The following is a 17,577-nucleotide window of genomic DNA, read 5'->3' as shown; positions in this document are numbered from 1 at the left end:
ATTTTTACATTATGTTTTTTGAAATCAGCAAAATAATCATTAATGATTTTATTAGGGTACAAAACTAACAAAACGACATGGGAGTTTCTGAATAATTATTTCTATGAATTCAAGTTGGCTAATGAATAATGCGTTTAAATGAATAGCTTCTCTAATGTGCATTTTTCATTCCAGCAACCACCCCTCACCACCAGCAAACCCACATCTTTTATTTAATATAGGGTTAAAATGCATATACTAATATTAAACGTGTAAATAGTATGTTTTATTGCATGAAAATTGAATGGCTCTCCTTAAAAGAGCATCCTCTTTCCCTTTTGATTTTTCTCCCTTCTCCCAGAGTGAGTGCTTTGGGGACATCCCTACTGAACAAAAAAGAGGCTGCCTATATGATGCAATCAGTGACTTTGTCTCCATTTAAGTGTGAGAATAACATTTGAAGTGGAAAAGTAATAACAATCGGTCCTTCTACATGGTTAGTGTGCAGTTGGAATGCAGTCTCAGAAGAGAGAAAAAAATGAACTTTCTCTTTTTTTTCTCAAAAAAAGGAATGCATGTCTTTTTACCTGTATCTCCCCAAATATCTCCTGAATGCATCAAGGATTGCAGGAAAAAGCTGGAAGTGAAATGATGCTTCGTGTTGGAACATTCCTTCATTTAGGCAAAGATATAACCTCACTTAATGTCTCAAAGCGCATATATTCTTGATTTAATCTGTGAATCCACCTTTATGGTTGTGAAAGAACAACTTATGAACAGTAAGGAGTTTGTGTATTATGAAACACTGTCCCAACTTCAGTTTTTAAAATAGTCTGGGCTCATAGATGAAGTCTTTTGGGAACTTTTAAGATAGTTCTTGTTTTAAGAAGGTCTAAATGAAACACTGACAGATTTTAGCAAAATGGAGACCTGGACATTGTATTTAACTCATATATAAGTAAATTATTTTTGTTTCGATGGCCATGTTCTGGCAGCTACACTAGTTATATTTAGATCATTACTCATGAAACTCACCACTCGTGGGGTTTTTTGGTTTGTTTTTTGTTTGTTTGCTGGTGGTTGTTAATATTGTTTGTTTTTTGTTTTTGTTTTTTAAATATGTCAAACTTTCAAATGCAAAGTCTGACTCTTGAATGTGTGTTAAGGTACCAGAGGCAACTACGACTCTTAACTTCAGATACTACTAAAACCTACTGCATCTAAACTCAAAGGTGAACTCTGAAACTGGTTAACAATAACAGCAATCACAGCAATAACAACAATAACAAAATAGTCTGAGAGTACATTCTCCACTTTTTAAATTCAGGATTAAACGTCAAACTTTTTACCACTTCCCTTTGTGCAATTGATATATTCTATCTGAAGAAAGAACATTTCTTTTTTACAATATGTTCATCAAAATCATCTGAAGTTTGTCCCCAGGAGTGAGCTGAAACTTATTGCATTATAAAATAGCTGCATCTGATTTTTGACCTCACATGTTTAACAGCTAATTCCTGTGGTTAACATTATTATTCTTGCTGTGTCAGTAAACTATTTTTAAAACAACTTTTTTATGAAGTTCAAATGCCAAATGGCTAGGAAAAATGTTGAAGAATTCCTTTTATTAACAACCAACCTCTGCTATCAGTGGATTTAGCTTTCTTAGCTTTTTCTGAGGTATGGAACAAGCTGCGTGGTGCTGTTTGTTGCCTTGTAATAGTTTGCATACTTCTATTGCCTCTGTCCTTGGAAGAGTTGGAAAACCATTTATTCCAAACCATTAATGCACTTTTACTACATTTGTGCAGCTCTTCTAGCTTACTGGAATAAGCATAGTACATGTAATTTTCCTTGGGGAAAATGGTGTTTGCTACAGACAAGAACATAAGATCAGCAGAGACTGAACTATGTTGTTTTTTTAAATCAAATCCACAAGGCCCGCTTAAACAGCATGATACTTGTCATAGAGATTTTTTTGTTCAGCAGGAATGACAATAGTAATAGCTCTGTAGGCTACTTTATTATTAAACACAATGGTTTAGAAGCTATCTCTAAATAATTGACAACAACAATTAGGAGAACAGCCAAACCAGGCACCTAATGGAGAAGGCCTTGCTTAGAAATTCTTTGTTAAACCCTCTGCTGCATGTAATTGATATTTAGAGGCCAGATTTCTTTTTCTCCTAATAGTAATTATATCAGTGTCATTAATAATGGCTGCTGCAAGGTCCTTAGGTTCTTTCCTGCAGGCAAAAATTATATCTGGTCATAGAGTCTCCTAATTATTCACTGTAGTTTTCAAAAGTTCTGAGACCTATATTTTTCTCTTTTTTAGAATCTAAGGCTTTTATAGTTCTTCCCTTGGGAAACTGGGTTAATAACAGCAGATCACGAAAACTGAGAAGCTTGTTTAACATCAGTTACTATGCTAAAATAAGCTAGGAGATTTCGTTTTAATGGTTATCTCCCAAAGTGCATCTGTAGCGATAATTTTTTAAAAGCCTTCACCAGACATGGTTTGTTTTCCAGGAGTTCTGAATGGCCAAGAATGTCAGAGGTGCTCTTTGGAGCCTTGGTGCCTCGCTGACACTTGCTGATCTGTTCCAGTAGCTATGGTCAAATACTAATATCTGCTTAATACTATTATCCAAAACCTCTTATACATCCAAATTATTCAATGGTATTGTTTTAATGAGAACGTGCTGAAAATGTAATGAAAATGTATTATTGCATGAGCCCTGCATTTCTTGCTTTTAGTCACATCAGTAACATCTTACTTGTAGGCAGTAGTTTGCTACTTATGCCTCAAATAATTCTGATAATTGAAAAATATTACAGGACCGAAGTGTTCATTTTAAAAGAGAATTATTTCATGAGGCTAAAATATTGCTCAGCTGATTATTCAATGCTAACAGCACAGTGCTTGCTATTTTATATTGAGTATACTCACTGACTGGCCAGGCTCCTGAAGTACTCACATGCTCATCCCCACTGTTACAAGCCTTTTCCTCTTCCCCAACCTGTCAGTGATGCTGACCTAAAAACTAAGTCAGGAAGCTTGCAAGGGTATAAAGTATGCTACGGTAGGTATAGCAACAGTAACAGAACATGCCTGGTGAAAGAACCAGTGCACGCTAACAATCCAGCCACAATGGTACCAAATGAACTACGCCTACTCCTGTATAATGTGACACAGTCTGAAGGTTCCTTGCAGCCTCATGTGTATTGGAGCCAGCGCATGTATTATTCTTCAGGATTTAAAAACCTAACCTAAAAGCAAAATCTGAACCAAGAAAGTAACAGCTGGTATTTAAGGGAAATAAGGTAGTTGCAACACAGTTGTGTCTGAAAAACAGTGATCCTTCTAACTCAGTTAAACATTATGCAAAATCGTAATTCAAGAGGTGGAAAGTCTGGAGTGCTTTAGCTATTTAAGTAGTAGGGAGGTTGAGTGTGAATGAACCTCATACATGCCATATAGACCACACAGAAAGGTACAGGGCTACAGGAGAGAAATGACTAATTTTACTTCACCTTTCCAAACTGTCACCCAGAAATTCAGAGGATTGTCTGACCTATATGATGTGGCTTCTTGTAAGAAATCTCTATATCTTGCCTAATGAGAACATGTATGACTCCTGTTCATTTAGGTTAGATTCCAGCTGATACTCAAGTAGGGCCTGGTTTTGCCTGAGCAGAACTGAATTAATCATGATGAAATATCTCCTTGGCTGGAGACAAACATCAGTTGTCCTAAACTGGGATGAATTACACACCTTACACTGGCAGCTCACATGAGAATGAAACAACTTGGGCACACGTGTGAAAGTGAGCTTGATGTTCCCTGGGCTCCCAGTCCTGTTACTGCTGTGCTAGTCTTCAGTGTGGCACTGAGCATATCACAAGATTATCTGTTCCTCAAAAAGTGTGGCAAAAATGGCAAGGATATCAGTTAATACCTCTGTACACACACTACATCTTTTTCTCATCAAAGTGGAGAGTACAAAATCTATTGTATTATATATATACACTTCTGTGGTTTTGAAATAATATGGTGCACATATTCCTAGACAGATAGATTTGCTTTAAATTAAAGAATACAATCACAGGCAAACAATTCTGAAAGACACAATTACTTTCTTGTTTATAATTTTCCATATTAGTTTTTGTAAAAATAAATCTGTCATTCAAAACATTATGCATTGATATTCTTAAATCTTCACATTATTCTTTTCAAGCCATTTACCTGAAAGTCTCTTATGCATTTTATTACTCAAATTCAGGATGGCTTATTTTAATTCATATTAATGAGTATTCAAAGAAATTGCAGTGTTTGTTTTAATATTAGATCTTAAGAAGGAACACCATTTCTCATATAACTAAATTCAGCTGTAGACTGATAGAAAAATTAACAAGGTCATACTGCTTGCTAATTCTTTAAATCTGGCACTTTCCTCTGTCTCTCTGCTTCATCAGCTCCTCATCTCTTTTTAAAATCTCATTCGAAAACTAATTTCCCCCTTGCCTCTACTGCTTGGCTATTTTCTCTCTTTTATTTATTAATTCTACTCTAAATAATACTGGAATAGGGGAAAAGTCATATCTGATATTATATGTATCCTGTCCACTCACTGTCATATGGAGGAACATTAAAATTTTTATGTGAAAACTGCCTGTGAGTTGCAAATTGAGTCTGCCAACAAAATGAAGGATTCTGTTACAGAGATCTAGTGTAAATTTCATCAAAAGACAAGCAAGCAAAGAAACATCAGCCAGTTCCTCCATCCTATATCTTGCTCCAAAAGATATTCTCTGTTTGGTGATGTCATTGCAATGCCTTGGGACATTGCTTGGGTACATCCCATTAAAATCTCTTCTTTATAGACAGGCTTCCTCAGCTAATTATATATGATCTTGTGTGTAACAGAAAATACAATCCAGCTGGTGTATCTGGGCCATATAGGAGAACTTAATAGTTGCTGATATGTATACAGCTTGGTATGCTTAACGCAGCTCTCAGGAAGCATTAATTTTTTATGATTAACTTTAAGGGTTTGAGTGAAAAAGGGGAGGAATAAGCATTTTCCAGTTCAGCTGCACAACCTTAAGTGCAGCTGGTGTAGTTTATACCCACTGTGTACTGTGAGTACATCCTACAGAAGGATTCAGCTTCATTACACGGCTGTAACAAGGCCATATCTTATCCCATTTGCCTCGCGTATGTGACCTTTTTGGTGAGAGCTAAATAGATTACAATACCCTGCAACCTTTCAAAAAGTAAAAGCTTTGGTCAGTGTCTGAGTGTTACTTTTAAAGTATAAAAGCAAAGTTAACTACTGTTAGCAAAGAAAATGAGGTTATATTGACATCTGGAGTTTGATTTTTAAAGGGAAAGATAATACTGCCTGTGACACATTTTTTTTTCTTTTAAAAATATTGAGCTGTTTGTGAAAGATACTAAAGGATTATAAAATAGAATAGATAGATAACAGATTGCAGAATAGGGCAAACATCCTGTATCAACAGAGATAATTTGCAAGTGTGTATTCCAAATAAGGTCTATGAAGAAATGCTTTTCAGAGTGCATCTTAGACCTCTAAGGTCAAACATTTAAATAATTCTTTGTGTGTTGCTGTAATGACACACTTAAGGCAACAAATATTCTTAACTGTTTAGTTTTCAGAATGATTCATAATTACCAGAAGCAAGATATTTCAACTACCAGGCCTCAACATACAGTATTATTTCACAATCATGATATTCTCTCCCTGGTTACATCATGGTTACATTCAAGCAATAGAAAACTCTTCCTCTTTACTGTGACAGAAACTCATGGCATCTTGGACTGAATGCCTAGGAATTTTTGTTCTCCTCACAGGCCAAGTCAGCTCTCTAATTATGTCCTAGGTCAGCTTATCTTCACTGCATTTTTGGCTGAATGCTGCAGAACAAAACGACCTCTTGTCAGCCAACCACATTAAAATGTACCAGTGTATTCCTAAATAAGAAACTAAAAATCTGTACAGTCCATATAGAATGGGCTCACAATTAAGTTCTGCTATTTTCTCAAGATTTTAATTTTCAGAGACAGATAGAAATCCAAACAGTATTTTGTTAAGTTATGATTCTGAATATTTTGCAGCAATTCACTGAACAAATGAAGGTCATGCAGAAGAAAATGCTTTAAAGCTAAAACTACTGAGCTACTTTATTATATTTTTAAATTAATGTATGTGTTCCATAATTGTAGCTTATTGACAGCCTCGTATAACTTTCTTTCTCTACTTTATTACTGTATTATTTGGTCTTTCATGTCTTTCCCAGAAGGCATGAATATTTTTCACACAGAGAGCTTGATCTTTTGATAGTTCTCTGTGTGCAATTTGTATTGCACAAGAGCGCAAATATAAGTTTCTTGCATATTTAGCACAGTCGAGCCTCCTTCCCTTATTCTGCTTGTTCTGGATATGTATGGAAAGCTGCATCTCTGTGTTCTGGGTTTGCCGTCACTAATTCATCTTACTTATAAAATTGTTGGAAACTGCCCCGTTTTGTGGAGTGCTGACAGTAGTTTATTAGACAGCTACTTGATTTTCATAAGTTTCCATACCTTTCCTAAAACCTTGGGAGCACATGACAAGATATTACTTTCATTTATGAGCAGAATTCCTACTGGTTACAATCAAAACCAAGCATGCTTCCCTAATGCGCTCCCCAATGTCATGCTGGCAACTTTGCAAATGTCAACAAGGTATCTAATAAGAAACAGCACTTCATACTTGTAAAACTTTTGAATTGAGCAGAGTTCTTCAGAGTTTCACAAAGTTAAGAAATGGATACAATCAACTGATTTGGGGGAACACAGATGGCAGCTAAAAAGGGATAAGGACTGGACTGCAAAAGCTGTTCCGCTTTACTAATTAGGGCGTTTATTAGTACGTAAGACTACTGTTTTCTGTGTTTTTCTTGACTGCTTAAGACAACAATAAAATTTCTGAGCTCTTGATACTTAACATGTTCTTGAACTTTAGCTGCATAGTTTACTCTCCACTAGAGGGATGTCTTTGTGGTAAACTAAATCCAGTAGACAATTATTTCATATTTCTCACATTTCATGTGGGTATGCAACACCATCCTAGTTGGTCACTGAGAACATGAATGCTGGTATTTCCCTCTTTGAGGACTACTGGGAAGCCTGAAAGATTACAGTTTTACTTGCTACATCTACCCCAACCATTACACAAACTATGCTATTTAATACACAGAGTTCCAAGGTGAAGAAGAATGAATTTAATTTAAACTGTTATTAACTGAATTATTTGTGTACATTAATATTTTCTGGCTTCAAGGTAGGAAACGTCTCTTTCTTTTCAGTATACAAATCCCATTTGCATTTGGCCACTATACTTACCAGTGTTATAGTTATAATGTATGTTTCTTCAGCACTATTTAAATATAATTAAAGTAGTATAAAATCACATTTTCTATTTAATACTGCAAATCAGTGGACTGACTTGCAGTACTGGATTTTTCACCTCTCTGCTCTAGAATCTGGTCTCCGTGAGAGTTATTGAAAATCTGTCACATGCTAATTTCTCTGCTCAAATAAGTGATCTTCTTACTGCTATTGCTGGCTTATTTGTCTCCCATTCTGCCTATCACACAGCATTGCCAGAGAGCACGCCTGTTCTAACTTACTAACAGAAGGTGTATTCAAGAGCTACGCGTTTAGTTAGTGACTTAGGGAACAAAATAACTGCTCTGCAACAGTACTGGAAGATGCCAGCAATGCGTTTATATTCCCACATCTAAGAAGGAAGAGAAGTTTACAGTTAGAAGATATTCCTTATACATTATAAAAAGTGAAAACAGGAAATGGTCCATTCTTGGTGGAAAAATGTAGGCGTGGTTTAAACTGTATATACCGAAGAGCCATGAAACCTGTGTGTGTAGTCTTGCTGCACGATGGACAAGACTAAGTAATAAGTAGACCTCCACAGAGAGCTATTTTCCATGTCACTCGGTATTGACAAATATTGACAGATAATCTATTGATTAAGGACTTTCATAAATATAATCTTTATAATTATCTATATGAATGGTTTTGGATCTCTGAAATCCTTCCTATTCAGTTGAATAAAAATTCACTATTCTCTTGTTTAATTCACCTGGTTATTATTTTAATATCAACCAACAAAACAATGGCAGTGCAAGTAATAATGTGGCTTACTACAGTAATAGATCAAAACCTGAAGGAATTCCATTAGTGTAGGAAAATAAGGTTTCCTTGCTTTGGCTACTAAATGTACTCAGCAATCTGTTTTCTCCCTCTAGCTGTGCTTTTAAAATTGTTTGGATTTTTTTTCCCAGTTTACTCTTTTTTTCTGCATCATTAAAGCTGCACAAACTCAATACAGAAGTTCAGCCAAGGAAGAAAATTCTCAGATATTTACAGAGCCTATCATACCTAGATCTTTTTTCATGATTTGGCTTATATTTCTGTTCTTTGTGGTCTTCTCACATATCCCTTAGTTCCATTGTGGCTTTTGGATGGAGACAGAGAAACAGCAAGAAACGACTTAGTGGGCAACTGTTCAAGGTACAGACACCAAAAATTTCCTGTCTATGTCTTTAGGAATGAACACACTTATTAGCACTGAATTTTACACTGGTATAAGGCCCTGGGGCCAACTGGAAATGAAAAAATGTGCTTTGTGCTTTGGGAGTAGCAGGCTTCAAATTATGCTTTCAAAAGACATGCTGTGTGTGCACCTTGTACCTTTACTTGTAATGCATGTTGTTCCTCTCTTTTGTGCAAAATCACGTAATTTTGACAGAATGCCAGAAATTTGACACAAATGCCAAGCAGTTTCTCTCTTGTAACCTTTTGTAACCCTCTAAACAAGGCTGGTGCACTCTATCATTTAAGCACAGATTATTGTTAAATAATGCCGCAAATGAAATCACATTGACATTCACCTTAATTGTTTCAGTGTCACTCTAATGTAAAGATTTTACAGTCCATAAGTCAAAATATGTTCAAGTATATGATCCGTTTATCCATGTTTGCAAAAGTAGTTACTGAGACAGATACACCTACTGCCTGCTTGCTGCTCTACTTGATTCTGACATGAAACAAGACAGTCATTAACAACAAAAAAAACAGTACAAAAGAAAACGTCTACTTACATAGCATTGTATGTGGGATCAAGTGAAAAGTTTAAAGTATTTTTTAAATATTAAAAATAGAAAACATATTGCTCTTTAGGATCTGAGCTTGGGTGATGCTGTGAGACCTACTTTCTCATAGTACTTGATCTCGTAGTCCAGAATGGCTCCGTGGGGAAAGTCCGGCTCTTGCCAGGAGAGGGCAATGCTGTTTTGGGAAGCCCAGTCCTTCCTTACCATACCTATCAAGGAGGGTGCTGAAAAGGAAAAGGATAACTACGGGTTAAAGACGAAGCACGCGGTTTATCCTTTCAACCTACTGTCTTAGGATACCAACCCGAGGTAACTTTGAGTGACCTCCAGGCGGAAAAGCATGACAGATGGCACTTCTCCGGGAAACCATATAACCTGGAATTAATGTCTCAAGTACATACGAGTAACTCCTTTGTTAAAGTGCAGACCAGCTTCTGAAAAATGGCTGTATACAAAAATATAGAAAGAAGCGCCGGTGCCAGTCCCACCGCCGGCTGCGCACAAACAGGTTGCACTGCTGGCTCCGAGGACATCGTGTCCAGCGCTGAACCCCATTTCAGAGACAGCAAATTCTACATTCAGGATAACTGCCATTAAATGTTATAACTCAACTGTGTAAAATGTGCATTCAGTTTACTCTGTGGCGTAAAATAAAGTGACACAGGTTAAAACAGACGCAATGAATCCTATTTGTGCTAGCTGGGCTGTCAGCAGCAAGGGCATTTCAGCCCATTGGTGAGGTAGCTGGGTGCACGAAAGAGCCAGATCATTAGAGGAGGCCAGAGGCAGGGACTGAGTTACGGACAAACTGTGGGGGAAAAGATGCCCCCAAAACTACCTGCTGTAACTGATACTGCAGGTCTGCAGCAGTGCAGCAAGTAGGAACCGCTTCCAGCAGCTTTTGGAAGGGGCCCAACATGGGTGGATGGACTCAAGAGCCAAATTATCTCACTACAGGGTTAACTAATTTTAAGAAATGAATTTTCTGCCCTTTTGGCAAAGAAGGTGACCTGGTACCTGTGCAATAACTTGAAATAGTGCAAAAATTACAGTCTAGTAAATGATCTTTGCTTATTTTATTAATCTGGTCAAGCATGTCAAAGAAGGTCTAATATTCTCCAGACACTAATGCTGTTTCTATAGCATTGATGTGCAGCTTTCCCAAATGCTACAACAAAACCAGTCATGTTGTTCAACAGTCTTGAAGACAACCGAGTAAGCTGAACCAACTACCATAAAACATAAAAAATAAAATAAAATAAAATTAAAAAAAAAAAAATAATAATAAAAAAATCTTCCAGTGGTTCACAGCTTTTGCTATTTGTCTTTCCACTAACAAATATAGGTTCACTGTATGCCCTCCCCCGTTCCTCTCTATTATGAATCTTACTTAACCTCTTCTAAGCTTCTGAGGAGCTGTCTCCTAAAAATAACACATTTTTATGACTTCTGTTTTTATTTTTTGAATGAAAGAGTCTCCCTAGGAAAATGAAATAAGAATCTGCTTCTAGTCACAAAATTCCATGCCTCAGTTTTCTTTCCTGTAAATGTTTCAGGAAGTTCAAGAAATGAAAACAATAAATTCTAAAATGCATAGAGACACCAAAGAACAACAAAACCAGCTTTTGTTTTCCTTTGAAAAAAGGCAAACTCTACACACAGTCATGCACATAACAATCTCTTTCTCTGTGACATTGCATTTATTCGAGAGAAAATAATCTTCCATCCACTGTCAGTCCTCCCTGTGGATAACTATTCTGTGGTATAATAGTCCATTCCTCTCTGACGTGAAAAAAAACAACTCAACATGTAACACAATGAAAAAAAAAACTACCAAAAGTATTAAGCAGACAAAACAGAGCTTACACAGGAAACTGTCTTATACCTGTTCTATGCAATTTTAACCACAGGTCTGATGCAAGGGAAGGAGAGAAAAAAAGAATTCCTGCTACGCTGATGAAAGGATTTTTCAGGGAGTCCTCAAACAGCATAAAGTAAATGAACAGAGCAAAATACAAACAAATAAATAAAAAGCATTCACAGGTTCTGGGCCAAAATGTTATGCCTGGGTATACATAACTATTCCCTTGGTTAAAATGAAATTTTTAACGCTTCAAATTAAGGGTGAAGCTGAGCTCTTGCAGTATTTCTCTGGGGTAAAATCAGCTGTTCCAAGCTGAGAACAAACATGGGTCTGTTTAAAGGAAAACAGGAGCTAGCAAACATGGATTTGTATTTGCTAAACACTGATCAAGGGCCTACAAAGGCAATTGTTCATATACATTGGTTTACTATTTGCTGTTTTGAGTCATTCACTGGCATTAAGCTGTGATTTACAGGCGGGGCTGAGGGAGCTACAGCAACCTTTCAGATGTGCCTGGTACACCCTGTGCACCTGCTTACTGGTGAGGGACATCAGCTGAGCCACCTTCCTCAGCACATCACGGCTTCATCTCACTGCATTTGCAGTTCACTGATCAGACAACCAAATCCTTGTAAAATGACTGAGCTTGATTACAGAAAACACCAGGTTAAACTGTGGATACAATTATATTCTCGGCTCTTCTGGGCTTTTAAAATATAGATTACTGCTCTTATATTTCTTCACAATCTGACCTGACATTTATAAGCTTTTCATATGTACTGCATGTTTTGCATTTTATTTTGATTTCTGATTTCCAGATTTATATAGCACTTCATGCATGTTTTCAGCCTGAGCTCACTGCAGTAACTCTTCCATTTGAGGACCCCTGTGTCAAAACACAGCCCTGGCACATGAGAAGATTCTCTCAGAAGTTCAGTATGAGAAATAGCCCAAGTCTTCTTCCTGGGAAACAACTCAGTATCAAATTAATGGAAGAAAATTACTTCAGCCCTCTGCTAAATCAGCTGTGCTTGACCTGAACTTGAAACTGAAAACACCATACAGCTAGGCTCACATCACACCTTTAGCACTGTGCCAGCACTGCATCCTCCAAATCAAAACATGTAGGTGTGCAAAAAAGGCTGTGGGTATGAAAAGCATATTTGTATTAGGGTACTGATTAAAACAATAGTGCACTTTTTAACAAAAAGACACAAAAGAGCCACCACTGACCATTTCTTATATGTTCGGGAGGATGATCCTCTATTTGTCATACAGAAGTTATCTATTCACATCGCAGACGAAATAATGACTTTTAGGAAAAGGATTCCAGTCAGAAATTTTTGTACAAAGAAGGAGACAAATACAACCAAGTAATTAAAAGCTGCAGCTAGCTTGGTTTCTGTTTCCTTAGTTGTTGTGAAGTGCTACTAAAAGCAATATTTTCTATGGAGAAATTTCAGCTTCTTGTAACAGTTGTTCACTAGAGCAGAAGTTATTTAGACTCTAAAGATCCTATCCACCTATTGTCAAAGCTCTTTTTAACTAGAAATTTGTAAGACAGGTAAATCCTATCTGCCCATTCATAAAGACTGCTCCAATGTTGCTATGATGAATCAATGGGAAGCTCTTTTAATTAGTTGTTACAAATCCAGTAGCTGCAGGAGTGCTCTAATTTGGTTACCCAATGAAACCATTTGAAAACGTAAAAAAGAGGGAAAAAAAAAGCTTAGAAGCACAGCTTGGCTTTTAATCACTTTAATGGCAGCATTTTCTTGCCACTGGTATTAGGCTGAAGGATGGTTTCTGGCTCTTGAGCTCAGTGCTGATCTCTGTTTTGTACAGAGGACTCTTTCCACCATCTGCTCTCTATGTTTTCCTCTACACTGTTATAAATTTCTTGAATTGCGATGAGTCATATACAATGCTGTGAGCTCTTCATTTAATGTAGCCTGATAAGTTTCTTTGTCTTTTCAAATTTGTATTGAATAATTAAAGTTCATTCCTTAATTCAGAGCGAGCTTATTTTATTATAAATCTCTTTAGCTTCTCTTTTTCAGAATCCCTTTTCTCTTATGCTACACAATGGACAGAAAATGTGTATTTTAAATAATTATTGGATTCCAGTGTCATTTCTCTAGAGACTTTCTTTCCTTCTGAAGTTGATTTCCATAATCTGTAACTGTCTAATTTCAAAATAGGTGATCTGCAGGGTTTCTGAAGCTTTTTTCCTTTCATCCATTTTACTAATTTTCCATTTTCTTATTTCATACTGTTTAAAGTAGGCAAAGAATGGCCAGTATTTCTCCCCTGGTTTCCAGGGTTGAACAACTTTGACACAGTGCTCATCCACTATGAAGAAGCTTCAGACCCAATGGCACCTGATGACAAAAGCTCACCTGATGTCTGTCTGCACATGGAGTACTCTAGCCCTCTGGTGTCTCATTTCATATTTTATGTATTTGGTGAAGAGAAACCATGACAGCCCAACAGCCTTTCACTGGCTGGCAGAACAGGCCCTACCGTATGCAGAATCACTTTCTTGTTAAAAAATCTTACATCCAACTAACAAGAACAGCTGCATCACCATTGTCCTCTTCCCTGCTTCCACTCTGCGCTGCCTGTTTTGGCCAAAGCCGATGAAGTGCAGATACAAAGTTGGAGGGGAGGGAGTAGAAGTGGGATCTGAACTGTACACACGTTTGTGGCAAGGACTGAAACTTGACTCCTTTGGACGCCACACTCACGAGAAGGCTGTGGGTCTCAACGTGTAAAATATTTGGCATAACATGGTCTAATTTAGTTAGATGTTTTCTATACCTCTACCATTACCAATAATAATCTGAATTGCATAGTAACATGTTACTCTTTCCTTGAGACCTCTGCCTGCTTCAAGGCACCAGAAAGACCATACTCACCAAAATATAGGACTTTACAACATGTTTTCTGAGTAGGGGTTTCCCCATAGAGGAGGGAATCCAGCCCCTCCCTCCCTCCCTCCCTCTTCTTTCCTACATCAGCTGCTTCCCAAACGCAGTTTTGGGGAGATAATTGCTGAGGCCCACTCAGGAACTTTGCTTCTCTTTGAAAACTCATTAATTGAGCCTGCCTAGTTTCATACAGCATAGTTAGACAAGGAAACCTGCTGCAACATCCTGCAGGGAGCCTGCATTCCTCTTGTTGGGGAACACTTTCAGTAAGGGAAGGAGAGTTGAGAGTGGAAAAGATACCAAGGCTGTGAGGACTCATCTACATTGACTTTGGTTTACGTGCCTGTGTTGGTCAGAAAACTGTTTTCATGTTCATTAAGAGAAAAGGACTTTTATAAGCTTATATCACAGGTTAATGGAATGAACTAAATCACACAGTAAACTATACTAACTCTATGAAAGCTATGGTTATCTGATAATCCAAAACACATTCCACAAAAAATGTTAGGAAATTAATGAAACAGGTTGTGGTTTAAGTACATTTACTTTCAAATGTTTTCTCCTTTTCCTTAATTGTAATACTAGAAAGTTCTTCGGTAAACTACTGATAGTATTAGATTGAAAAGGAAAAAGTGGTTTAGATTTCTGTTTCTCTTCATATATATAGTTATAATTTAAAAAATCCTATTAGATTTCTGTCAAACCTTACATATGTGGTATTGATAATTGTTAATTAGAGAGAGGTACTGAGGTACAATTTTGAGGAGCTTTTCTGGATGGTAAAAACAACCTTTGCACCTTTTTCTATACCAGAAAATGCTATTAGACTGTGTTTTGCCAGTAGTTCTGTAACTATATTAAAATTTCTAGACTATTGGACACTCAGTATGATTTTATATAACACATAGGAATAAATGAAGTCTGAGATTTTATTCATGATCCCACACTTGGAAAAATCATTATTTCAGGGCACAGTAAGAAAAATATTGATTTTACTTCTGATTCTAGAAAGTCTGCATGAAAGGTAAGTAATAAAAAGATGTTTTCCCAGGAAGACATTTTACTCCAGTAACGGAACTGAAAGTAATGAAACAACATTTCCTGATCAATGATGCTTCTAGTATTATTAGTATTTGAGCTATTTACAAAGGAAGGATTTACCGGAGAAGCTTTTTTTCTTTTATGTTTGCTTGTTAATCTTTCTGTTGCTACCTTTGAAGGATAAGGGAAGAGAGACTATGTTATGAGTAAGGAATGTGATACGGATTCAGGAGACATATGTTTACATTATTTTCTGGTTGTGCTCTAGAGATGTTTTTCAGTCTTTTGACTGAGCTATCCTATCGTACAATGTGAATGTCAGTACCTTCCATTATTTCCAATATGTGAGCACCTTCATGCTACAAGTGTGTGTGCATGTGTCCATGTTAAAGGCTCAAAACTATGGAGAAGTTTATACGGAAAAAATGATGGAAGAATAAATATAAATGACACTTTTATTAAAAAAATCAGTTAATAACCCATCTCTCTGTATTTTAAAGATGTCCATGTGGCTGAAACATTTTGGGGTTTATGCTGAATTCAGTAAGAATTCTTTTTTTTATCATACAAGGCTGTTTCCAATTAGTACAGTGACTAGATAAGATATTTGTTCTTCACATAATAGAGTCTCTTATCTTCCTAATCACTTCAGTGGTAATTCACAGTTAGAATGCTTGGAGGGGATACTACCACTGACACTAGCCTTGGAGTTCAAAGTTGAGCATGGAGTTTTCCTGACAAGGCATTAGAGCTAGCAAATTAACAAGTTTGGGGTGAAAAACAATGTTCTTACTTATTTTCTTACACTCGTTCCCTAAAGGTTTGAATTCAAAAGACAGCATAACAGTATGCTTCTTTTGAAGCACTTCATTTACTGAAAAATAGGCCTCCAGCAAGTTATAATTATAATCTTTCTCTCCATTTTAAATTCTTTCCCCTTGCGGATTTTCTTTGCTTGCTCAGAAATGGTGGATGGAAGCCAAGTGTACATAATACCATTATAAAAAAAAATGGATTTTGCTACAGTGTTGTGGGATAAAGGTCATGATAGATGCAATCCCCAAATCTCCTCAGGCTAAACGTAGATTCAACATATTTTTTTTCCTACTGTGTTCCATAATGCAATTTTTTCTTTCTTGCTGTTAAATTTCTTTCTCATCTATTGTTGTTCTTATGTATGAAGACAGTAATTATTCACCCATATGATTTTGCAACACTACAGATTTTCTTTCACTTACAGAGTGTGCTGTAATTCATTATTTTGCAAGCTTCAGACAGAACTCCTAGAGCTTTACTTCTAAAAGGACTTGCTCAGTCTCTCATTCTTCAAAATGGATTATAGTAGAAGTTACTTAAAAGCAATAGTATAAAATAAAGCCTTACCACCTGTCAGTCAGCCACTGTGGATGTTCTGTTCTCTCTAATTAAGTGTATGTGCAAAACCCCTAATGTTAAAAAGTATTCCAAGATACTTGGCATAATTTATAATCCACTGAACAATTTTGAAATATTTTAGTAACATGCTTCTTTAAATAACAGTAGCTAAAAAAAAAATCACACAAATGTTTCCCATATATGTATATTAACTTTATATGCTCTGTATTTCTGAAGCAAGTGGAATAAATTCACTTCAAACAAGCTTAGTGAAAGCGTGTGATTCTAGGAATCACATGCAAACTAAAAAAGACCGTCAAAACTGAAAAAGGCTGCGTGTCATATAAAAGAATATCACGTCAAATCAATGCCTTTTGACAACCAAAGGGATTTGCATCAGAATAAGCAGATTCTTGGCTCCCTTCCGTTGCCTTTTATTGCTGGAGCAGCAAAAGACAATGAGTGGCTTAAAGACCTCATGGGTTACTGGGATTTCTGAAGGACCCGCTCTCCAAAAATCAGAGCTTCTCTGTCTTTGTTTGGCAGAAGACAAATTTATGGTTGTGTGGCACTGGTGTATCAGCTCACATCAGGTAGCAACAACATATGTGGCTGAATGGTACAGCAAGTGCATGGCATCTGGGAAAAACAAAACAAAACAAAACCAAACACAAAACAAAAACAAACACCAAAAAAACCCCACCAAAAACAAATCACTTCACTTCATTTGCCTCTTCCACACATTTTGTTCTGGATCAGGTGACAGAATATTTGATGGCACAAGGAAGGGTACAAGATTTACCCCCCAAGCAAATCACTTCCCTTCACCTCTCCTGATGATTGTGGTGATTGTGGTACCTACAGCAGAAGTAGGAGAATACTGTGTTCTTAACCAACAGATTTGCTGCTTCCACAGACTCACTCAAATGCTGTGTGTTCTATCATTCACTGTCTCTCCTGCCTCAGTAATTGTGGCATGTCACTGGTCGGCTGGTGGCATGTACCACGTCAAACTGGAGAACGTGCTCCTGGGGACCTACTCCTGACATGCAGGATTCCTCTTAAAATGAAGGTAGATTGGCTTATATGGCTTCTTTTTTAGGAAACCTGTGCTAAAAGAGAAGGAGGGGGGAGAAATTGGTTTATCAGCAGATTTCTACTATAATACTGTTAATAAGCATGAAA

At 36.8% G+C, this 17,577-nt stretch overlaps 1 protein-coding gene across 7 annotated transcripts in view; it reads right to left on the bottom strand.

The window, feature by feature from the left end:
- Window positions 1-17,577, bottom strand: part of EPHA6 (EPH receptor A6) — a 502,797-nt gene that overhangs the window by 159,083 nt on the left and 326,137 nt on the right. For 5 of the 7 annotated variants that reach the window (XM_065076549.1, XM_065076536.1, XM_065076555.1 and 2 more), the window contains one exon: window positions 9,283-9,407. The exons of the other annotated variants lie outside the window; for them this stretch is intronic. In XM_065076549.1, coding sequence (XP_064932621.1) covers window positions 9,283-9,407 — 125 coding nt within the window. The remainder of the gene's footprint in view (window positions 1-9,282; window positions 9,408-17,577) is intronic. 7 annotated transcript variants of the gene reach the window in all.

The sequence above is a fragment of the Columba livia genome, chromosome 1, assembly GCF_036013475.1.
Source record: "Columba livia isolate bColLiv1 breed racing homer chromosome 1, bColLiv1.pat.W.v2, whole genome shotgun sequence".
In the NCBI taxonomy this organism is placed as follows: Eukaryota; Metazoa; Chordata; class Aves; order Columbiformes; family Columbidae; genus Columba; species Columba livia.
The sequence above is the reverse complement of the archived record's forward strand: the minus strand, read 5'-3'. Positions and strand labels throughout refer to the sequence as shown.